At 43.6% G+C, this 25,425-nt stretch overlaps 1 protein-coding gene across 3 annotated transcripts; it reads right to left on the bottom strand.

The window, feature by feature from the left end:
- Positions 1-97: 97 nt before the first annotated feature.
- On the bottom strand, positions 98-23,666 carry LOC115138001 (up-regulator of cell proliferation-like). Of its 3 annotated transcripts, none has more exons than XM_029674381.2 (4): positions 23,509-23,666; positions 21,456-21,543; positions 16,326-16,428; positions 98-5,638 (listed from the first exon to the last, which is right to left on the bottom strand). In XM_029674381.2, exons 2-4 carry the CDS (start codon positions 21,471-21,473, stop codon positions 951-953), a joined length of 4,809 nt encoding a protein of 1,602 aa, XP_029530241.2. In that variant the 5' UTR covers positions 21,474-21,543; positions 23,509-23,666; the 3' UTR covers positions 98-950. The 3 variants fall into 3 exon arrangements, with proteins under 3 accessions (XP_029530241.2, XP_029530240.2, XP_029530243.2); XM_029674380.2 differs by having other exon boundaries at positions 23,543-23,666; XM_029674383.2 differs by having other exon boundaries at positions 23,524-23,547.
- Positions 23,667-25,425: the final 1,759 nt, after the last annotated feature.

The raw sequence follows: 25,425 nt of genomic DNA, 5'->3' as shown, positions 1-25,425 counted from the left end.
TGAACTTTGCGACCTTTTGCCACATTTCAGGCTTCAAACATAAAGATATAAAACTGTATTTTTTTGTGAAGAATCAACAACAAGTGGGACACAATCATGAAGTGGAACGACATTTATTGGATATTTCAAACTTTTTTAACAAATCAAAAACTGAAAAATTGGGCGTGCAAAATTATTCACCCCCTTTACTTTCAGTGCAGCAAACTCTCTCCAGAAGTTCAGTGAGGATCTCTGAATGATCCAATGTTGACCTAAATGACTAATGATGATAAATACAATCCACCTGTGTGTAATCAAGTCTCTGTATAAATGCACCTGCACTGTGATAGTCTCAGAGGTCCGTTAAAAGCGCAGAGAGCATGATGATCCTTTTCAACACTTGACTGAATCACATCAGTAATAGGGTAACAATGTGTGGTTTGATCCGTAACAAAATTAAATGAAAATGTTAACCCTATTCACCACATAAGAACCAAAATATATATATTTTGAAATATATATAGGAACATTTTGACTCCCAAAACGTATAAGGCATGAATAAAATGCAATGAACATGTACAATTTTGAAACTTGAATTATTTTTACTTACAGAAGTGAAGTTCTTAAGCATTTAAAAACAGATTTAGCCTCAGAGCCTAGTACCCTAGGTAGACTGATTCACAGTAGGATTCATTATTTAATCAATTGCTTTCCAGCATAGCAAATAAAACCCACAATATGGCCAGACAAGTATCTAAGGCCAAGTGCAGGACAGATTATCATACCAGCCACCATTCCATGGCTTTTTTTATTGGTAGATTTCAGGGGCCCATGTCTTGACTGAAAACTAAGAACACTTGTTTGGTGTTTAATCTAAGAATGTTCCATGCAGTCTCTTGAGAAGTATTGATGTGTCGGGACTCAGTCAAACCAAGTTAAGGCAATTGCTCTTTGAGGCAATTTAGAGAATATCACTTGATGCTAAAAGACTCTTTTATGCTTCTTTCTGCCTGTTCCTTTGAGATCCATTTCCAGGCAGGGGGAATATCTGCAGGCAGTGCACCATACTCTTCGGCAAAGTGCTTGTTGAATTTTGCCATCACAAATTTCCAGTAGTCCGAGGCCTGTATGCTGGAATCCGCAGGAATAAGCCAGTCAGGGTAAATGTCCCGGTATTTCTTGTAAGGATGCCACTGTCCACGTGTTTCATAGCATCTGAAGGCGGTATCATTGAACACTGAAGAGGAGCAGATGTCAGTGACAAGATTTCTTGAGCCCTCAAACCTAACACGACCAAGTCCCTTTGGTCGATGTATTGAGGCACAGTGGTTTATGTGGGCTTTTCCTCCTGCCTCGCACGGTGCCTTGCAGAATGGACACTGCATCCCACAGCCAAACACTTTTGTGAACAGCTCGTTCTGTGGCTTGATGTTCTGTCTTTCCAATTTCGTTTTCACATCCTTTGCTCTTTGGAACTCTTCTCTCAGCGACTGTTCCATATCCCCTACAGATATTTTAAGCCAGTGGACAAACGATTCCTGTTTGGAATTGTTGAAGATCATGGTGGCTTCCAACGCATCTTGGGGAAGCACCAGCTTCTCTCCTAGGAGGCTGCATATGTCCTTAATGAATTCCTTTATGTTGCCCATCTCATTCATCTGTGCTTTTGTGATTGCCTCAGTGATGACACTGATGATCCCTTTGAGTTGACAGTCTTCCAACTCAAACATTTTGTTTCCTTGTGAGAAGCGCTTCAAGGTTTCATCCAAAATCCAATTCTTGACAAAGCCTTCGTAGTCACAAATGTAGCTCACATAGTTAGCAAAGTTGAATTCTGACAGTAGTTGCTTCAAGATAGAGTACTGGAAAAATGCCCGAGAGCTGAATTGAAAGGCATTCTGTCCCGTCAGCATTACATCAACAATTTCCGGACCCAGGGAACTGGCAACATAGGCTTTTACTGCTGGTTTAAGACACAGGGTGGTGAACTGCTCAGCTTTCTTCTGACACTGATCTTGTCCACTGATCAAGTCTTTGAAGTCTTCCAAGTATTTATCTTTGAACTGTTCAAGGCACAAACGAGGATTATTGTCAGTTATGAACTTTTCATGCAGATTCTGGAAGGTCCTGGCTGCAAACCCACAAATGTGCAATTTGATGTTCAGTTCAAATTTGAGGCTTATGTCAAGTTCTTTGTTGGCATCCAGCTTCTCTTCAATCATGTGCAGAATCTCTTGTATGTATGTGTCATGGTAGTCTGTTTTCTTTTGGACCTTCTCGAACACAAACTCTTTGCATTTGGCTATCAGTTTGTCTGCCATGGCCTGGGTTTTTCTTGTGTGCTCATCCATGTAAAACTCCTTTACTAGTTTCTTGAAAAACCCCTCTGGAGTGACTATGAAGGGTTCTTCTCCATGATCTTTAAGTTTCACTTGGTTCAGCTTTTCATTCACTGAACCTCCCTTCTGCACCATGTTAGACCGAAGCTGCTTGAAAACATCACTCAAAACATCTTGTGGCCTCAATCCTTCAAAGTTGGATAGCTCATACACGGTTTCCTCCCATACCTTTTCAAATTCTCTATCAAGGTCCTGCTCAGACCACTGAGATTGACTCTTTCTGCAGTCCTCAAGCAACCTCAGCACTTTTTTCTCCATCACGGCTGTGTGGTTCTTCTTTATTGTGTCAAGCTTGATCATTCCTTTTCGAATCTCAAAAGCAGCTTCCAGTTTACTCATTATAGAGTTTTCCATCTCCCTTTTCATACCTTTGGTGCTGTTTGCAAAATCCTCTCTGTATCTCTCCACAAGATAGACATGGCCCTCTGTCTGCTCGTAGTACTTGGTCAGGTTGTCAAGAATGGTCTTCTCCCATTTGATAAGTTCCATTGAGGCTTCCATTTTCAATTTGCTGTGAAAATCCCTCATGTTGTCCATCTGGTATTTCATCGCAACTGTCCCAAAGTTGGAAATCCTTGTTTCAGCATTTGTTGTCCATGTGTGCATGTGCTTTTTGAATGACCATTCCCACTTACTGAACTCAACGCACAACTTCATGTAGGCATCAGCCACCAGGCTGTTTCTGAAGCTGAAGATGAAGTTTTCATACTTCACAGCATTCCAAAGGCTTTTTGTCCACTCCAGAAAATCCATGATGTTCCCAGGGGCCTCACAGTCCTGGAAAACTTTGATCATGTTCTTTTTGAACTCGTAGACAGACTCGCTGTACCCAGCGTTGACAGGTGCCATTGGAGGGTTTCCATGCCAAAGTCCAGGGATGTACCAGTTACCAGTCTCTGGGTTGTACTCCATCACATCTGTGAAGCTTTTGTTCTTTTCCTTTTTTTCCATTCTGGCTGCTGCCTGGGTCATCTCGTTCAATTGCTCCAAGAGCATCTTCCGGTCTCTCATGTTCTTGTCGTGTGCCGAGACATCTGCCACATTCTGGTGGACAAACTGGCACTTGGGTTTCTTTCCCACCTCTTTCATTCGAAGAAAAGCATGGACAACAATTTGAAGGATGTCCTTCATGTCGGTCGAATTCTCCATGGCAATATTGACAATTGTGACATCACTCAGTCCAACAACTAGAGTGGCTAGCTCGTTGTCGTGTTCATAGCTGTCATTCAGCTGTGCCAGCTCTGGCGACTTCAGTCCTTCTGTGTCGATGATCACTAAAAAATCGCAGTTCAGCTCCTTTTTGAAGTCGTCTTTGACTTTGATGAGAAGCATGAAGGCCCCTCTTGTGCATCTGCCGCTACTGACTGCAAACTGCACTCCAAACATTGTATTCAGTAGAGTGGACTTTCCTGTGCTCTGAACACCTAGAACGGTTACCACCAGGATCTTGTTCTTCGGCTGCACCAAGACATTGAGCTGATGTAGAACATCACTCACCCATCTCAGAGGTATGTTGGACGCGTCTCCGTCCACCAGCTCCAGAGGAAACCCATCCAGAAGCAGCTCAGCACATAGTCTGGGCAGGTTCTGCATTTGTTGCCGTGACACATCAGTTTCTCTGAGTAAGACAGAAGACTCATAAAGTTGACCCATTTCACGTAGGAAATGCTCGGTTCCCAAAGAACTGTTTGAAATCTGTCTGTCAAGGTCTGCAATTTCTTCTTTGTTTTCAGAGGAGTTCTGGCACTTCTCTTTGTACTGCTCTCTGAGGCCAGACAAGTTTCTACGAGACAGATTGTCCAGGTTCATTCGCATCCATTTCAAGAAGTAGGACCTTTCTTGCCCTGTGCTTGACATTGCATTTATGAAGCAAGACATTGCACCTGATATGTCATAGTTTCTCTGCTTTTTCCTGAGTTGTATCTTCTGTGTTTGGAGATCACTTTTATACATCTCTATGTTCTGATTCCCAGCTTTCCGCAGTCTGCATTCCTCCTTCTCTAGACGTGCCAGCTCCTTCCAGACCTGTCCTTGCAAGGGAAGCTGACTTTCCTTATACTGTGGTATGTCATGTATGTTTGAAGTAATTGCATCAGCATTTTGCTTTGCACTTTGACATTCTTGGCAGTCCTCGTCAACCAAGATCCCAAGATTGTGTGCCACTTCAGCCATCTGCTCCAATGGCATTTTGGACTTTGAACTCTTGATCACCTGACCAACTGCGTTTTGCAGCTTCTTCACAAAGTCTGCATCATTCATCTGTTTGTTCTTCAGGATGACGTTGCTCGTCTTCAAGTTTAGCTCTTTGGCGGTTTTCTTCAAAGCATCAATGCTGAAGCTCTTGCTCTGTAGGTTACCCACTAGAAACAGCTGTGCCTTGGTGTTTTGGCTGGTCAGTAGCTTGTACTTGTTGTCCAGGTTGTCAAAGAACACAAAGACTGCTGCGGAAGTCTGACAAAGAAAGGAGTACTGGGTCTCAAACAAACTGATGTCCCCTCTCAGATTAGCTACAGCGACAGGTTCACCAAAGATGTCAATGTTCTTGTTCCCACAGGGAAGGTACCAGCTTATCTCAACTAATCCATTGGATATCCTCCTTGGACTATCACCACATTCCATGTCATGGTGGACAAACGTGTCGTGATACTGTTGGGGATTACTCAGAAGCTTGTTCAGAATCTGTGACTTGGACACAGAGCACTCACCCAATCTGACAAAAGAGACCATGGGGAGGTCAGAGAGAACAATTCTGTCTTCAACAAATCCTCTTGGGTCTGACAATGAATGAGGCCTAAACTTCTTGACAATGTCTCGCATTGCCCAAAGCATCAGCATGCACTGTTTTGTGTCACAATTGGGGAGAAGCAGGGGCACAGAAAACTGACACATTGACATTTTCAAGACCATCTCTTGCTGCAGAAAACCGTTAGAGCACAGAAAGAGAGCAGTAACAACGTCTAAGGGGTTTACAACATTACTAGAATCCAGGTTATCAACAAGATTATCCAGATCTAGGTCTATGTTGCAAAATGAAGCATCACAACTTTCCTCGCCTCCTGATGAGGTACATTTCACACTCCTAGCTGTTACATTAACCATCATTAACCTCTTCAAGAAAGTCCATGGTAGGGCTGAGAGAGTCTGAGCGGGTTCATCTGTGACGGTCTTCTCATCGATCTGCAGCACGGTGCTCAGGGCGAGCTTCTCTGTGTAGTGTTGCTCCAACCCCAGGTTCAGCAGCAAGCTCTCCAGGTGGGTTTCTGTGGGGGGAAAGATAGAGATATTTGATCAGGTGAATTTAATAAATCTTTTTTTTATTCAATCTGTAAAGCACAACTCTTATTTTATAGATGACATATCAGAACAGGTGTAGACTGGCCATCTGCCATTTCGAGAAAATGCCAGCTGGTCCATTTTGAGCACAGTGGGCCGGTCTAATTATCATTATCTGGCTTATACTGTGAGCCTCAAAGAATTATGAAAAAGAAAACACTAATATATCTTAATTAGATAAGTATTCACCCCCGAGTAAATACCATGTTAGAAACACATTTGGCAGCACTTACAGCTGTGCGTCTTTTTGGATAAGTCTATGGGCTTTGCACACCTGGGTTGTACAATATTTGCCCATTCTTCAAGCTCTGTCTTGTTGGTTGTTGATAATTGCTAGACAGTCATTTTCAAGTATTGCCAATGATTTTCAAATAGATTTAAGTCAAAACTTTAAGTTGGTCATTTTGGAACATTCAACGTCGTCTTGACGTTGAATGTGGCCTTGTGTTTTAGATTATTGTCCTGCTGAAAGGTGTATTTGTCTCCCAGTGTCTGTTGGAAAGCGGACGGAACATGGTTTTCCTTTAGGATTTTGTACGTGCTTAGCTCCATTCTGTTTCTTTTTATCCTGATGACAAGCATACCCAAACAGGATGCATGTTTTGGAATATTTGTCTTCTGTAAAGACTTCCTTCTTTTCACTTTGTCATTTAGTTGAGTATTGTGGAGTAACTATAATGTTGTTGATCCATCCTCAGTAGTCTCCTATCACTGCCATTAAACTGTTTTAAAGTCACCATTGTCCTTATGGTGAAATCCCTGAGTGGTTCCCTTCTTCTCTGGCAACTAAGTTAGGAAGCACACCTGTATCTTTGTAGTGACTGGGTGTATTGTACACCATCCAAAGCCAAATGAATAATTTTAGGCTCATGTTAACCACTATTATTGCACACAGAGTGAGTCCTAGTTAAAACTTTTATATGAAGAACAATTCTCATTTAGAAGGTTAACATCACGTTACATTTTTTCACAAATAGTTTAATATTTACTCATTAATTTTATCCAACATCTATATGTAAATCTGATATTTGAAAAGTGTACACAAACAGATACAGTAATGTGGGTTTCCTGTCCTTCATGAGATCACCAAATGAAACACTCATCATGACTGTCCTTTAAGTGTCCACACCACTCCCACATTCTCAAAAATAGAAATATTGTTTAATTATTCAAACTTTTCATGTCCAAAGGTCTCTCTGTGTTCCACAGTTTACACTCCAATCTCAAACACTACAGAGCATAGGGGCAGCGTATTTTACGACCGACTTACAGCCGACTTCCTGCTCTCCCCCTCTATGACCTGCTCTCCCCCTCTATGAGAGAGAGAGCATGCTGTAGAGCAGACCCACTGTAACCTGATCCTTCTAACAGTCACAGGAGAGTTATGACAAGTACCGACAGGATGCACTGTGTCACTGTGTGTAGACAGCCTGGTCTCATAAACTGGATGCACTGTGTCACTGTGTGTGATGAATGCAGAGAAAAGCTCAAACCAAGTTCTCACCCCACTGGATTCTGCATTTATATAATTTATATGTCAAGACGAGGTTTAGGGTGTGACTTCTCATAAATGTTCATCTGTTTCCCAGAGCTGCCTGTTGGTCTATTGTTGAGCGTCTGGTATCACCCCCCCCCCCTCCATTATTGCTTAACACATTGCATTGGTGTCAACCATACTTTTATTCAGTCAAATCCAGCTGAACCCAGTTATATCTGTTGTAAATGTTTTTTTTATCGTAACAAACTGTGTCTATAGTTTCATGACATGTATTTGAGACTTTAACGGTTAACATGGACATGGGAGGAGTTCCTGGATGGTAAGAGACCCTGGAGGCAGGCTGGGGAGTATCGCCGTCCACGGGAGGAACTGGAGGCAGGCTGGGGAGTATCGCTGTCCACGGGAGGACCTGGAGGCAGGCTGGGGAGTATCGCCGTCCACGGGAGGAACTGGAGGCAGACTGGGGAGTATCGCCGTCCACGGGAGGAACTGGAGGCAGGCTGGGGAGTATCGCCGTCCACGGGAGGAACTGGAGGCAGGCTGGGGAGTATCGCCGTCCACGGGAGGAACTGGAGGCAGACTGGGGAGTATCGCCGTCCACGGGAGGAACTGGAGGCAGGCTGGGGAGTATCGCCGTCCATGGGAGGAACTGGAGGCAGGCTGGGGAGTATCGCCGTCCATGGGAGGAACTGGAGGCAGACTGGGGAGTATCGCCGTCCATGGGAGGAACTGGATTCAGGCTGGAGAGTATCGCCGTCCATGGGAGGAACTGGATTCAGGCTGGGGAGTATCGCCGTCCATGGGAGGAACTGGAGGCAGACTGGGGAGTATCGCCGTCCATGGGAGGAACTGGAGGCAGGCTGGGGAGTATCGCCGTCCATGGGTGGAACTGGAGGCAGGCTGGGGAGTGTCGCCGTCCACGGGAGGAACTGGAGGCAGCTAAGGCGGAGCGGCAACAGTATGAGGGAACACGGCTGGCAAGGAATCCCGAGAGGCAGCCCCCAAAACATTTTTGGGGGGGCACACAGGGAGTGTGGCTGAGTCAGGTTGGAGACCTGAGCCAACTCTCTGTGCTTACCGAGCATTGACTGGTCCTTGGTACTCCGGTACCACGGTACCCCCTGTATATAGCCTCGCTACTGTTATTTTACTGCTGCTCTTTAATGATTTGTTATTTACATTTTTTACTTTTCTATTTTTTACTTAACACTTATTTTTCTTAAAACTGCATTGTTGGTTAAGGTCTTGTAAGTAAGCATTTCAATGTAAGGTCTACACTTGTTGTATTCGGCGCATATGACAAATACATTTTGATTTGATTTGATACAAGAGATGAAGGCGAGCCTTGAAATGAGTGTTGAGAAAGCCGCAACAGTTGAAAAATAAACTAAAAAGTTTAAGGGTACAGTTAATGTTATCGAAGCTGACGATGAACCTAAAAAAAGAGAGCTGTTGTTAAGAGAACTTGTTATACAGACTAGATCAATGCACGAAAATCAGGTGAATTCATGATTAAAGCGGTGCAGATCACAGGCGATACTGTTGACCAAATTTAGGGCATCGATACAAGTGCCAATCATTGCCAAATTCGCACCTTTTAAAGATGAAATATTGGTTAAAAGCCGGGGCAAAAAACTTGCCGGCTTTCAAAAAGGCCTGAACGATCCGTTCCCAAAGGAAATAGCAGAACGACGCAAAGTACTGTACCCATCTTCAAAGACAATAGACTAAAAGGCAGACGAGTAGCTCTCGTAGTCAACAAGCTATACATACATTGATAACTGTTTCAAGAAACCAAGACCACTCCATGGCTATTCAAAATGAAATGGAAATCAAAACCTATCAATGGTAGGGATTGTAATATAGAAAAATAAATATTTAAAAAATACAATTTATAAAGAAACTACACAGTGCATTCAGAAAGTATTCAGGCCCCTTCACTTTTTCCATATTTTGTTAAGTTACAGCTTTATTCTAAAATTGATTCAATAGTTTTTTCTCCCTCATCAATCTACACACAATAACACATAATGAAAAAGCAAAAACAGGTTCATTTTTATACATTCGCAAATGTAAAAAATGAAATATCACATTTATATTCAGACCCTTTACTCGGTACGTTGTTAAAGGCAACCCTGTATTTGGTGTGCCTTTATCAGGGTGGATGGGGGGCGTCGCTGCAGAGCTATTATCAGGTCTCTCCAGAGATGGGCCACTCAAGGATATTCAGAGACTTGTCATGAAGCCACTCCTGAGTTGTCTCGGCTGTATAATTAGGGTCGCTATCCTGTTGGAAGGTGAACATTGGCCCCAGTCTGAGGTCCTGAGTGCTGAGGAGCAGATTTTCATCAAGGATCTCTCTGTACTTTGCTCTGTTCATCTTTGCCCTGATCCTGACTAGTCTCCCAGTCCCTGCCACTGAAAAACATGCCCACAGCATGATGCTGCCACCACCATGCTTCACCGTAGGGATGGTGCCAGATTTCCTCCAGACATGAAGCTTGGCATTCAGGCCAAAGAGTTCAATCTTGGTTTTATCAGACCAGAGAATCTTTTTTTTCATGGTTTGAGAGACTTTAGGTGCCTTTTGACAAACCCCAAGTGAGCGGTCATGTGCCTTTTACTGAGGAGTGGCTTCAGTCTGGCCGCTCCATCATAATGGCCTCATTGGTGGAAAGCTGCAGAGGAACTCTAGAGCTCTGTCAGAGTGAACATTGGGGTTCTTGGCCACATCCCTGACCAAGGCCCTTCTCCCCTGATTGTTCAGTTTGGCTGGGCAGCCAGCTCTAGGAAGAGTCTTGGTGGTTCCAAAATTCTTCCATTTCAGAATGATGGAGGCCTCTGTGTTCTTGGGGAAATTCAATGCTGCAGAATTCTTTTTGGTACCGTTCCCCAGATCTGTGCCTTGACACAATCCTGTCTCGGAGCTCTATGGACAATTCCTTCGACCTCATGGCTTGGTTTTTGCTTTGACATGCACTGTCAACGGTGAGACTTTTTATAGACAGGTGTGTGCCTTTCCCCAAAAAAATTATGGAAACCAAAAGGAATCATACCTATCTGCCCCAGTGACTTTCCATGTCACCTTTACACATACAGTTGAAGTCGGAAGTTTACATACACTTAGGTTGGAGTCATTAAAACACGTTTTTCAACCACTCCACAAATGTCTTGTTAACAAACTATAGTTTTGGCAAGTCGGTTAGGACATCTACTTTATTTTCCAACAATTGTTTACTGACATATAATTTCATTTATAATTCACTGTATCACAATTCCAGTGGGTCAGAAGTTTACATACACTAAGTTGAATGTGCCTTTAAACAGCTTGGAAAATTCCAGAAAATTATGGCATGGCTTTAGAAGCATCTGATAGGCTAATTGACATCATTTGAGTCAATTGGAGGTGTGCGACTTGCTATAGACCACCCTCTGCCCCCAGCTGTACCCTGGACACCATATGTGAATTGATTGCCCCTATCTATCTTCAGAGCTTGTGCTGCTACATGACCTAAACTGGGACATGCTTAACACCCCGGCCATTCATCAATCTAAGCTTGATGTCCTCAATCTCACATAAATTATCAATGAACCTACCAGGTACAACCCCAAATCCGTAAACATGGGCACCCTCATAGATTTGATCCTAACCAATTTGCCCTCCAAATACACCTCTGCTGTTTTCAACCAAGATCTCAGCGATTACTGCCTCATTGCCTGCTTCCATAATGGGTCTGCAGTCAAACTACCACCCCTCATCACTGTCAAACTCTCCCTAAAACACTTCAGCGAGCAGGCCTTTCTAATCGACCTGGCCCGGGTATCCTGGAAGGATATTGACCTCATCCCGTCAGTAGAGGATGCCTGGTTATTCTTTAAATGTGCCTTCATCACCATCTTAAATAAACATGCCCCATTCAAAAAATGTAGAACCCTTCGTTCACTCCAGACCTGACTGCCCTTGACCAACACAAAAACATCCTGTGGCGTACTGCATTAGCATCGAATAGCCCCTGTGACTTTTCAGGGACGTTAGGAACCAATATGCACAGGCACTTAGGAAAGCACAGGCTAGCCTTTTCAAACAGAAATTTGCAGCCTGTAGCACAAACTCAAAAGAGTTCTGGGACACTAAAGTCCATGGAGAAAAAGAGCACCTCCTCCCAGCTGCCCACAGCTCTGGGGGTAGGAAACACTGTCACCACCGATTTATCCACAATAATTGAGAATTTCAATAAGCATTTTTCTACGGCTGGCCATGCTTTCCACCTGGCTACCCCTACCCCGGTCAACTGCGCTGCACCCCCCACAGCAACTCGCTCAAGCCTCACCCATTTCTCCTTCACCCAAATCCAGTTAGCTGATGTTCTGAAAGAGCTGCAAAATCTGGACCCCTACAAATCTGCTGGACTAGACAATCTGGTCCCTCTCTTTCTAAAATGATCTGCCGAAATTGTTGCAACCCCTATTACTAGCCTGTTCAACCTCTCTTTCGTATTGTCTGAGATTCCCAAAGATTGGAAAGCTGCCGCGATCATCCCCAGCTTCAATTCCATACAACTCTTTCCGTGGCCTCCAACTGCTCTTAAATGCAAGTAAAACTAAATGCATGCTCTTCAACCGATTGGGGCCGCACCTGCCCGCCCGTCCAGCATCACTACTCTGGATGGTTCTGACTAAGAATATGCGGACAACTACAAATACCTAGGTGTCTGGTTAGACTGTAAACTCTCCTTCCAGACTCACATTAAGCATCTCCAATCCTAAATTAAATCTAGAATTGGCTTCCTATTTCATAACAAAGTCTCCTTCACTAATGCTGCCAAACATACCCTCGGAAAAATGACCATCCTACCAATCCTCGACTTCGGCGATGTCATTTGCAAAATAGCCCCCAACACGCTACTCAACAAATTTGATGCAGTCTATCACAGTGCCATCCGTTTTGTCAGCAAAGCCCCATATACTACACACCACTGTGACCTGTACGCTCTCGTTGGCTGGCCCTCGCTTCATACTCGTTGCCAAATCCACTGGCTCCAGGTCATCTACAAGTCTTTGCTAAGTAAAGCTCCGCCTTATTTCAGCTCACTGGTCACCATAGCAGCACCCAGCACACGCTCCAGCAGGTATATCTCACTGGTCACCCCCAAAGCCATTTCCTCCTTTGGTCGCCTTTCCTCCCAGTTCTCTGCTGCCAATGACTGGAACGAACTGCAAAAATCACTGAAGCTGGAGACTCATATCTCCCTCATTAGTTTAAGCACCAGCTGTCAGAGCAGCTCACATATCACTGCACCTGAACATAGCCCATCTGTAAATAGCCCATCCAACTATCTCATCCCCTTACTGTATTTATTTATTTATTTATCTTGCTCCATTGCACCCCAGTATCTCTACTTGCACATTCATCTTCTGCACATCAACCACTCCAGTGTTTAATTGGTATATTGTAATTACTTCGCCAACATGGCCTATTTATTGCCTTACTCCCTTATCTTACTTCATTTGCACACACTGTATATAGACTTTTCTACTGTATTATTGACTGTATGTTTGTTTATTCCATGTGTAACTCTGTGTTGTTGTATGTGTCGAACTGCTTTGCTTTATCTTGGCCAGGTCGCAGTTGTAAATGAGAACTTGTTCTCAACTAGCCTACCTGGTTAAATAAAGGTGAAATTAAACAAATTAAAAAATAAAAGTACCTTCCTTCAAACTCAGTGCCTCTTTGCTTGACATCATGGGAAAATCAGCCAAGACCTCAGGAAAATAATTTGTAGACCTCCACAAATCTGGTTCATCCTTGGGAGCAATTTCCAAACGCATGAAGGTACAACGCTCATCTGTACAAACAATAGTACGCAAGTATAAACACCATGGGACCACCCAGCCGTCATACCGCTCAGGAAGGAGACTCATTCTGTCTGCTAGAGATGAATGTACTTTGGTGCGAAAAGTGCCAATCAATCCCAGAACAACAGCGAAGGACCTTGTGAAGATGGAGGAAACAGGTACAAAGGTATCTATATCCACAGTAAAACGAGTCCTATATCAACATAACCTGAAAGGCCGCTCAGCAAGGAAGATGCCACTGCTCCCAAACCGCCATTTAAAAAAATCTAGAATACGGTTTGCAACTGCACATGGGGACAAAGATCGTACTTTTTGGAGAAATGTCCTCTGGTCTGATGAAACAAAAATATAACTGTTTGGCCATAACGACCATCGTTATGTTTGGAGGAAAAAGGGGGTGGCTTGCAAGCCGAAGAACACCATCCCAAATGTGAAGCACGGGGGTGGCAGCAGCATATTGTGGGGGTGCTTTGCTGCAGGAGGGACTGGTGCATGTCACAAAATAGATGCATCATGAGGATGGAAAATTATGTGGATATATTGAAGCAACATCTCAAGACATCAGTCAGGAAGTTAAAGCTTGGTCGCAAATTGGTCTTCCAAATGGACAATGACCCCAAGCATACTTCCAAAGTTGTGGCAAAATGGCTTTAGGACAACAAAGTCAAGGTATTGGAGTGGCCATCACAAAGCCTTGACCTCAATCCTATCGAAAATGTGTGGGCAGAACTGAAAAAGCGTATACTTGCAAGGAGGCCTACAAACCTGACTCAGTTACACCAGCTCTGTCAGGAGGAATGGGCCAAAATTCACCCAACTTATTGTGGGAAGCTTGTGGAAGGCTACCCAAAACGTTTGACCAGAGTTAAACAATTTAAAGCCAATGCTACCAAATACTAATTGAGTGTATGTAAACTTCTGACCCACTGGGAATGTGATGAAAGAAATAAAATATTAAATAAATAGTTGTCTACTTTTATTCTGACATTTCACATTTTTCAAATAAAGTGTTGATTCCTAACTGACCTAAGACTGGGTATTTTTACTAGGGTTAAATGTCAGGAATTGTGAAAACCTGAGTTTAAATGTATTTGGCTAAGGTGTATGTAAACTTCCGACTTGAACTGTACCCCTGCGTGCTCTGTCATTGTGCTGAGACAGCGCAGCGGAGATACAGATTTTGCTCCAACCTGTCACTCAATCATTTGGATCTTTTTACTCTATATATAGGAACATAAAACTAAAACTGAGGGGGCACAAGTTTCAACAGAGGGGGCTAAGCCCCCTTTTGCCCCCTTGTGGAGCCGGGTAAGGTTCACACATTATTGCAGGAATCACACTTGAGTAAAAGTAAATATAGCCTACTTTATAGCCTACCCAGTAAAATACTACTTGAGTAAATGTCTAAAAGTATTTGGTATTAAATATAATTATCAAAAGTAAATTAAATTGCTCAAATAATATACTTAATTAAGTATCAAAAATATTAATAATTTCACATTCCTTATATTAAGCAAACCAGACAGCACAATTTTCTTGTTTTTTAAATGCATGGATAGCCAGGGGCACACTCCAACACTGGCATAATTTACAAAATAAATCCGCCAGATGAGAGGCAGTACGGATTACCTGGGACATTCTCTTGGCAAGTGTGTGAATTGGACCATTTTCCTGTCCTGCTAAGCATTCGAAATCCAAAGGACTTTTTGGTGTATGGAGTAAAAGGGAAATGTATGGAGTAAAAAGTACATCATTTTCTTTTTAACCTTTATTTAACTAGGCAAGTCAGTTAAGAACAAATTCTTATTTACAGTGACGGCCTACCCCGGCCAAACCCTAACGACACTGGGCCAATTGTGTGCCGCACTATGGGACACCCAATCATGGCCGGTTGTGAAACAGCCTGGAAACGAACCAGGGTCTGTAGTGACGCCTCTAGCACTGAGATGAAGTGCTTTAGACTGCTGCGTTACTCGGGAGCCCTATAAGAATGTTGTGGAGTAAAATTGAAAGTAGTCAAATATAAAAATAGGAAAGTACAGATACCCCCAAAAACTACTTAAGTAGTAATTTAAAGTATTTTAGTTTAGTACTTTATACCACTGCATTCTAGTCAACACAATGCGCCAATCTCGCCACAGTGAGGACCTTTTTGTAGGCCCTCGGATCTTTATTTGTATTATTTGCTTGTGCATTAGAAATGTTATTTTTTTATGTCAGTCACTGACAGTCACTGAATTAGTCCATAAACATTTTTAGATTGGTAAAGCCCCGGGATACCCAGGGATGGGCAACTGGCGGCCCTCCGTTTTGTAGCCCTGCGGATCAATTTCCCAAAAGAATAATAACAACAACAAAAAATGAATTGGGGGGGGGAACTTAGTCGATGTCTTAATTTACAGTTGAGCGTTAGAATACTAGGGATGTGCACCTTTCCCTGTGAAGATAATTTGATACGTACAGTCCATTTAAATTGAGAAAATAAATGCATTAAAAGCATTTATTGTGAAGATTTGTGAATGACAAGGACAATTTGATGTTGGACAACAAACTTTAAATCATGCTTAAGACTGATGAAAGGCAAAGTTTGTACTGGTGGGGTTGGCGGGACTTTTAAATACATCATGACTAGGTCACAGAGAGGAAGTTTCCATGACACTCTGCAGCTTGCAGTCTCATGGCCTATTCCCAGGAACTAACTACAGTACAAGGTGTTATTGTGTGTGTGTCCCTCACAGAAAAAAAACACAAGAGAAATATATAACGTGAAATCACGTTTTCACATGTACAGTTTCATGTCATCACATGTTGCTTCACATGTTGTCACATGTTATCACATTAACTTCAAATAAGATCACATTAACTTAACATAAGATTGGGTTTTATATATGTGGGTTTTCAAGTTTAACATTATATTGTTAAGAATATCACAATTCACTGTATGAATGTTTCTTTTTGCTCAAAGTTGTCAACTGCCTGTATATATTAGAGCTATTGATACTCACAGACTAATCTGCTGCAAAGAAATTAAGAGAGGTACATTTCAAGTACCACCAGCAGAGCTATCGAAGTACGGGGCCATGTTCAATACGCAAACGATGTGGGAGGATGCAGATAGAAATGCCATGAATAGAGTTGTCGTGATTCCTTATTCTACATCCCAGAGAGGCATGTTTCTTATACAAAATAAATGTCTATCTGAAAGCTGGCCAACGTTGTGTCCTGCTGAACATGGCCCTGTTAAGATGTCTGTTTAATACCTGCTACGGCAGCATCCATTGGTTGAGCTGGCTCAGACTTTAGACCGTCAGTTTGTGCTCTGTGAGATGAATCCTCTTCTTCCCCAAGGTATAAGTCACAGTCCTGCAAATTAAGAAAAAAAATCCAAGATTTAACAAGTTAAAATGAATGGTTTCATCTTTTGAAATGTCAGACCACTCGAATAATTTCAGAATTTCACACAGGGGGCTCTTTGAGACAAAAACAGGGAGACTTTGTTCAGCTGGAAATGCAATCTAGTCTGTATTGTCACATGCTATTCCCACCTGGAAGTGGGAACTATGGAATTTTCATCCCAAATTGCCACACTCACTCTTTAACAGCGATATTACTGCCCCTCGAGCCAGGTCTAACTCTTGAGGACTTCTTGTTCGTTCATTTTGTGGGCTGAGAGAGGAGATAGCTTTTCCTTCTAACACAAATAATACTTTATAAAATATTTAAAGTTATTTCAAAATAGTAATTACCATCAGAGTGATACAAATACAGCAGTTCGGTCAATAGTCCGACTGTCACGACTCCTACCGAAGGTGGGCCCTCTTCCTGTTCGGGTGGCGCTCGGTGGTCATCGTCACCGGCCTACTAGCTGCCACCGATCCCTTTTCCCTTTTCTGTTTTTTTTTGTCTGATTGGTAACACCTGTTTCTTGTTTAGGTTTAGTTGGACTATTTAAGCCGGTAGGCCCGCCTGCTCTTTGTGCAGGCTTATTTCATTTCCAACTGTGTATTTTGTGTGGTAGTGCTGGTTGTTTTGGATTTTCCCTCCGGACTGGTGTGGTCCTGGTTTTGGGCGATTGTTTATGTGCGCCCAGTTTCTTGGCGAGTACATTTTTCCCGGTGCGTAATAAAGCGCTACTCCACCACGCTCAGTGCGTTACAGAAGTCCGCACCCCAAATGGAGTCAGCAGGAGCAGCGCCCACCCCCCTTCCATCGATGGAGGAATGCATCCTCCATCGGATTGGGTCCGCGATGGACCAGATGATGGAGCGAATGGACAGATGGGAGAGGAGTGGTCTCCCGACTTCACCTCCGGCTCCTCCGACAAGTCCACCTACTCCTTCCCCGGCGTCCGGCTCCAGCGCACTTCGTTTTGCGCCCCCAAGGGAGTACGATGGAGCGGCAGCTGGGTGTCAGGGGTTTCTACTCCAGCTCGAGTTGTACCTGGCTACCGTGAGGCCGACTCCCTCGGGGGAGGAGAGTGTCAGCGTCCTCATCTCCTGCCTGACGGGTATAGCTCTGGAGTGGGCCAACGCGGTGTAGAATGGCCCAGACTCGGCGAGGGAGCACTATTCAACCACCCTCCGGAGGGCCGAGCAGCGGGTGAGCGACTAATCCACCTTAGGCAGGAGACGAGGAGCGTGCAGGACTTTGCGTTGGAGTTCCGGACCTTGGCCGCTGGAGCCCGGGTGGAACGATAGGGCTCTGATGGACTACTACCGGTGCAGCCTCCGGGAGGACGTCCGAGGGGGCTAGCGTGTCGGGACGCCACTCTCTCCCTCGAGGAACTTATAGACATGTCAATCCGGCTGGACAATCTGCTAGCTGCCCGCTGGAGTTCAGAAAGGGTTCTGTCAGTTCCACCTCCTAGCCCTCTCGCTCCCATTCCTATGGAGTTGGGGGGGCCGTGTCGAGGCTCTTCCTGCACCAGCTGTGGTCGGAGAGGACACACGGCCGACTGGTGCTGGAGGAGCTCGGCAGGGAGTCGAGAGGGCAGGCAGAACACTTCTCGGTCACCCCAGGTGAGTCAGCATCAAACTCACCCAGAGCCCCCTGTTGGTCACATGTTTACGTAAATTTTTCCCTTGATTTTTCTCCCTCTTCCCAGCATAGGGCGCTAGTCGATTCAGGCGCAGCTGGGAACTTTATGGATCGCGGACTCGTCCTCAAGCTGGGATTCAGCTGGTGCCGATAGATCCCTCCATTCCGTGAACTCCTTAGATAGCCGGCCATTAGGGGCAGGGCTGGTCAGGGAGGCCACGGTCCCACTGGACATGGTAACTCAGGGGGATCATAGGGAGGGGATTAGTCTCTTCCTTATCGATTCACCTGCGTTTCCAGTGGTGCTGGGGGTTCCCTGGCCAGCCAGTCACAATCCCAGGATTTCGTGGAGACAAGGGTGGTTCTCCAGGGGTGGTCAGAGGAGTGTTCGGGTAGGTGTATGGGTGTAGGTGTATGGGAGTTTCCATCGGTGCCACGTTGGTGGAGAGTCCAGACCAGGTTTCCACTGTGCGCATTCCCTCTGAGTATGCTGATTTGGCTATCGCCTTCTGTAAGAAGAGGGCGACCAAATTACCACCTCATCGACAGGGGGATTGTATGATAAACCTCCAGGTAAACGCTGCGCTTCCCAGGAGTCACGTGTACCCATTGTCCCAGGAGGAGACGTTGGCTATGGAGACGTATGTCATGGAATCTCTGGAACAGGGGTACATTCGGCCCTCCATTTCACCCGTCTCCTTGAGTTTCTTTTTTGGGAAGAAAAAGGAGGGAGGTCTGCGTCTGTGCATTGATTATAGAGGTCTCAATTCAATCACAGTGGGGTTTAGTTACCCGCTACCTCTCATCGCTACAGCGGTGGAATCATTTCGCGGTTTTTCACAAAACTGGACCTCAGGAGCATGTATAATCTGGTGCGTATTTGGGAGGGAGACGAGTGGAAAACCGCATCGGGCCACTATGAGTACCTCGTCATGCTGTATGGGTTAAAGAATGCTCCAGCCAGACGAGATTCTCAGGGACCTGCACGGGCAGAGCGTGGTTGTATATATCGATGATATCCTGATCTATTCCGCCACACACGCCGCGCATGTGTCTCTGGTGCGCAGGGTGCTTGGTAGACTGCTGGAGCATGACCTATACGTCAAGGCTGAGAAGTGTGTCTTCTCCAAACGAGCCGTCTCCTTCCTGGGTTATCGCATTTCCATCTCGGGGGTGGTGATGGAGTGTGACCGCATTAAGGCCGTGCGTAATTGGCCGATTCCTACCACGGTGAAGGAGGTGCAGCGGTTTTTAGGGTTTGCCAATTACTACCGGAGGTTTATCCGGGGTTTTGGCCAGGTAGCGGCCCCCATTACCTCACTGCTGAAGGGGGGGCCGGTGCATTTCGGTGGTCGGCAGAGGCGGACAGAGCCTTCAATAGGTTGAAGGCGCTGTTCACTGATGCGCCCGTGTTGGCGCACCTGGACCCCTCTTTAGCGTTCATAGTGGAGGTGGACGCATCCGAGGCTGGGGTCGGTGCCGTGCTATCACAGTGCTCAGGTGGTCGGGCGGAGCGTAACTATGATGTGGGGGACCGGGAGTTGTTAGCTGTGGTAAAGGCCCTGATGGTGTGGAGATGCTGGCTTGAGGGGGCTAAGCACCCTTTCCTCATCTAGACTGACCACAGGAATCTGGAGTATATCCGGTCAGCTAGGAGACTGAATCCGCGTCATGCAAGGTGGGCAATGTTCTTCACCCGATTTAGGTTTACTATCTCGTATAGACCATTATTTTTCCCACAATAGTATTTTGATCTTTGAAAGCTGTATTTTTCCCACAATAGTATTTTGATCTTTGAAAGTTGTATTTTTCCCACAATAGCATTTTGATCAACGGTCACATGCTTGTGCTTCTCAGAATGCATCTCTCCCTCATACGTGTGGACAGTGGGGACAGGGAGTGAGAGTCAGCAGCCGACAGCGTAAAAGGGACAGGCAGATACTTTCATAGCAGGAATTAACATAATGCAGAGGCGATTAAAGCTGACCAAATAATGGATTTTTGAACAATTTACGGGAGCGTTGTGTATATTTTCTTTATTTAAAGCACAGAAGATTACTGATGTAAGCTAAATGCTTAGGTAAGAGGAAGGCAATGTCGGTGCTGGTAATTTTCGGTTTATCTTCCCAGGTCTACTATAACACTAACCACACCACAACAACGCAATAAGGCACAGGGGCATGTGGTATATGGCCAATATACAACGGCTAAGGGCTGTTCAAACGCACAACGCAGCGCGGAGTGCCTGGATTCAGCCCTTAGCCGTGGTATATTGGCCATATACCACAAACCCCCGAGGTGCCTTATTGCTATTATAAACTGGTTACAAACGTAATTACAACAAGAAAAATAAAGGTTTTGTCATACTCGTGGTATACGGTCTTGTATACCACAGCTCTCAGGCAATCAGCATTCAGGGCTCAAAACCTCCATCTTAAAACTACATTTTAGTCATTTAGCAGACTTACAGAAGCAATTAGGGTTAAGTGCCTTGCTCAAGAGCACATCAACACATTGTTCATCTCGTCGGCTCACGGATTTAAGCCCACAACCTTCCGGTTACTGGCCCAACACTCTTAACCTCTAGGCTAAGATGTAATCGTTTAACCATCAGTTACCTATAAACAAGTGTTTAGAACATGTCAAAACAGAACAGCTCAAACCAAGCTACAACTTTAGCTCATCAGGTTCAAACAAGGTAACAAGACACTTGTCAAGCTCGGTCTAAATTCACTCTCTATTACAATGTTCAGCTTCAAAATAGTCAAAGGCAGGAAGCGGTATAGCTCATTTCAACAGGAAGCTACACGCACACAGGCTCAGCTTGCCTCCACGCTATTGCCCTCCTTTTCAGCCTTAGCAGAGTTGCAAAAATGGTGTAACAGAAAGGTGCAGATGATGATGGCACCAAAACAGCCTCTCTTTTTCTCTGCCCATCATCTGTCTATCTTCACCAACATGGTCAGACGACCAAGTTAACCAGCAGTGAGGCCTCTCAAGACATTTCCAGTCCCTTTTCTCTCCACCCTCCTCTCAGTCTCTGGGCAATAGACAACTTTAGCCTCTGCTCCGTCTGCCTGAAGGGGTATCCTCGGCGGTGCTATAGTTTTACACGATCTTGACAGTATGCAAAGCATCTAGCTATCTGAACAAATATGAATTCCCTCCAATCTGGACACTGTCCTCCTGTACCTATGTAAAAGCATCAAAAGTCTTTACTTGAATTCTGTCTCCTTTCCTCCTTTCTCAAAACGCATCAGAGATCCATTGCATTGCATTTAAGGAAGAGGGTGAGAGAGGACGTGAGGAATTGAGAAAATATTTAAGGTTCAACCTCAAGTGTCACAACCTACCTCTTCATTTATATCCATTGGCAGGGTGTTTTCAGCCACGCCTCTTATACACCGGGTCAAAGGTCAAAAACTTTCAGATGGCCTGGATCTGAAATAAGTATGGGATAATAGATAAGTTAACCAATGTAATAATGCTAATTAAATGACCTTAGGATAAAAAAAACTGCATAAACTTCCATTACAAGTGTTGGTAAAAACATTAATAGATGCTTTATTGTAAATGGTATGTCACTGAAGAGAGAAAGCACTAGATCTGACCTTGTTTTACTGATCTTAGATTATATAATACTATTCCCCCCTAGATTTGGAGATGGTAGGCTGATCCTAGATCTGTGTCTAAGGGGAACTTTAACTGGGCCGCCCCAAAATGACATGGTAAAGGAGAACCAGTATTATCAAATGAATTAATGATCTGGAATGGTATGTTATTGTGGCATTCACTAACCATTTTGCCAGAATTTACTTCACTGACAGGTAGCAGTATGACAAAAAACCCAGGCAATACATTTGGATCCTTGGAAGTTGAGGGACCGTACATTTTTGCTTTCTCATTGGTTCTGGGAACGAAGCCATAAGTTTCCTGACCGATAAAACTGAAAGTTTTTTAAAGCTTCTGAGAACGAAAGTAAACATTTAGCCTGTTCTGGGAACACACATTGTTTGGGTGCAGGGAGTAAATGTTTTACTATGGTTCTCTGAAAGTTTTCCAGGGAGGTTTCATTAACATTCTGAGAATTAAAATTATAGGTTATTTGAAAATAATTAATAATGTTATGAGAACATGTTTCAATAACGCTTTTAATAACACTGCTAGCTTAGTTTGGCTTAACTGTTTTGAACTCCAAGCACAGATAGGACACATGGAACTTTATTTAGTTAGGCATTAATTATACCCCAAAAGTTTTATTGTGGCACATGGTCAGTGAGATTCAAACCTATGATCTTCTGTTCCCTATTCATGATATTATTCCACTGTGCCACCAGGATGTAGTTAGCATGCCATATTTTTTTTTATTCTTTACTTATACAATCCATTCATTTTAGTCTATTCAAACAGACCCTATTTCAGAGGAAACAAATACTCATTAAGATCAATAATTGGACGAAGCCAACACACCTGAACACACTTAACAAGATCAAGGCTATAGCGTTTTATTGAAGCTGAGAAAGGACTGTAAGTTTTTAAATAACATTCTTATAACGTTACTAATGTTTTCTTGTGGTTTATGGTATGTTTCTTAATGTCCTGAGAACATGACTTTAAATAGAACCACAAGGAAACCTGCAGAAAATGTTATGCTGAAGTAATGAAATTCCCACAGAAAAAATGGTTGTTTCTTAACCCTCTCGGGATAATTTGAGAAGATTACTTCAAATAGAACCATGAAGAAACCTGTAGGAAGCATTATGCTAAAGTACAAATATGTCCATCTAAGAAACACATGGTTCTCAGAACGTTATGTGCTAGCTGGGTATTCTGCACTATTCCCAGAATATTGTGGGAAGGTTGTATTATGGGAAGGTTGTATGCAAAATAACCATAGGTCAACCATGGCTCTCACCAAGCTCAAATAAGCATATGGTTCTCGGAGTGTTAACGTTATGTGCTAGCTGGGTACATATTTAGTTTTCACTCATAAAACAGCCATGACTCTCCTCTCTTCCTCCATTGCATTTCAAGCAACAAAGCGTGAGACATCGAGGACACTTCATTTACATCAAATAACCTGCCACACAACAAGAAGCACGCTACTACATCTCAAGCTGAAACTCTTTTGCATTGCATGTGTAACTCTAGCCCACGTAGCATATTATGAATATTTACATTCGCCATCATGCATGTGTGCAAACGTGCAATCACTGAGTTAAATCAGAAAATATGACTGTTGGAATTGATGATGCAGAGCGCACCGATTATGCTAATGATAGCCTAACAACAAGCCTCACAATTTATTTTAAAGGCTTCTATTGACGTTATTAAAACACAAAACAAACAACTTGTCTATTGCCTTGATGATTTAAACTATTATTTGAAAGTTTAATGTATTCTTACTAGCATATCACATACTTTCCGCGAACCAGCTCACCTCAATACATCTTCCAGAGAGTTCAGCAATCTAGTTTCATTTTCACCATAAAATGCTCTCGGAGTGAGGTGGTGGGAGGAACCATATGAAACGAGAAAGACTATCTTTCATGACTGACTGTTTCTGACCAAATGTGGTGTTCACGATCACATTGCCGTTTGATTTTGTAATTAACATTTTAAATAAAGTTTTGGTCCAGTCCGTCCAATATCCTTTCAGTTTCGTGTTTCTGTAAATTGGAAGTAAGCAGTTTTGTTTCGACCAAACAGTTTACAGAGAAGGAACGAAGGGTTAGAAGTTAGAAACAGATCACATTATTGGATATATAGGCTTGATTTTTTACAGTGTGTTTGGATCACAGCTCAGGGAGGCGATGGTGACCATAATCCCTCTATTTCACCAGGAAGGCCCTACAGTGGCATGTATTCATTGATGTCAAAGGAAGGCGATAAAATATTTGGCCAATTAAAAAAAATACACAGATATACACAGTACCAGTCAAAAGTTTGGACACACGTAGTTGTAAAGTTGATAAAAAGTAGTAAGCAGTTGCAAAGTTGCTAATTAGTTAAAATTGTCTGGGATGAGATTTGAACATGCAACTTTAGAGTTGGTAGCTGTTCAGGTTGCAACACATTCATGCCCATCCAGCCATTCTTCTGAACTTTTATTTCCCTCACCAACTTTAAACATCAGCTATCTGAGCAGCTAACCGATCACTTCAGCTGTACATAGTCTATCTGTAAATAGCCCACCCAATCTACCTACCTCATCCCCATACTGTTTTTATTTACTTTCCTGCTCTTTTGCACACCAGTATCTCTACTTGCACATCATCATCTGCTCATTTATCACTCCAGTGTTAATTTGCTAAATTGTAATTACTTCGCTCCTATGGCCTATTTATTGCCTACCTCCTCATGCCTTTTGCACACACTGTATATAGACTTTATTTTTTTCTACTGTGTCATTGACTTGTTTATTGTGTTATTGGCTTGTTTATTGTTTATTCCATGTGTAACTCTGTGTTGTTGTCTGTGTCACACTGCCTTTGCTTTATCTTGGCCAGGTCACAGTTGTAAATTAGAACTTGTTCTCAACTAGCCTACCTGGTTAAATAAAGGTGAAATAAAAATCAAATAAATGTAAAGAACAAACCACCCTCCTTTCGTTTTTGCCTTAAGTAACCTATCTATCTAAGGTAACCAGTTCTACAGCTGCACCATCGAGAGCATCCCGACAGGTTGCACCACCGCTTGGTAAGGCAACTGCTCTGCATCCGACTGTAAGGCGCTTCAGAGGGTTGTGCGTACAGCCCAATACATCACTGGGGCCAAGCTTCCAGCCATCCAGGACCTATATACTAGGTGGTGTCAGAAGAAGGCCCAAAAAATTGTCAAAAACTCCAGTCACCCAAGTCATAGACTGTTCTCTCTGCTACCGCATGGCAAGCGGTACCGGATTGCCAAGTCTAGGTCCAAAAGGCTCCTTAGTAGCTTCTACCCCCAAGCTATAAGGCTGCTAGACAATTAATAAAATGGCCACCCGGACTGTTTACATTGACCCCCCACCCCCTTTGTTTTTACACTGCTGCTACTCACTGTTTAATATCTACGCATGCTCACTTTACCCCTACCTACATGTACAAATTACCTCGACTAACCTGTACTAGGTACCAATACCCCTGTATATAGCCTCGTTATTGTTATGTATTTTATTGTGTTACTTTATTGCATTTTTTTATTTAGTTTATTTGGTAAATATTTCCTTAACTCTATTTCTAGAAGTGCATTGTTGGTTAACGGCCTGTAAGTAAAGCATTTCAAGGTAAGGTCTACCTACACCTGTTGTATTCAGCGCATCTGACAAATAAAATCTATTTG

The sequence above is a fragment of the Oncorhynchus nerka genome, linkage group LG12 (assembly GCF_034236695.1).
Source record: "Oncorhynchus nerka isolate Pitt River linkage group LG12, Oner_Uvic_2.0, whole genome shotgun sequence".
Classification (NCBI taxonomy): domain Eukaryota; kingdom Metazoa; phylum Chordata; class Actinopteri; order Salmoniformes; family Salmonidae; genus Oncorhynchus; species Oncorhynchus nerka.
Note: the sequence above shows the minus strand (reverse complement) of the source record. Positions and strands in the feature narration are given on the sequence as shown.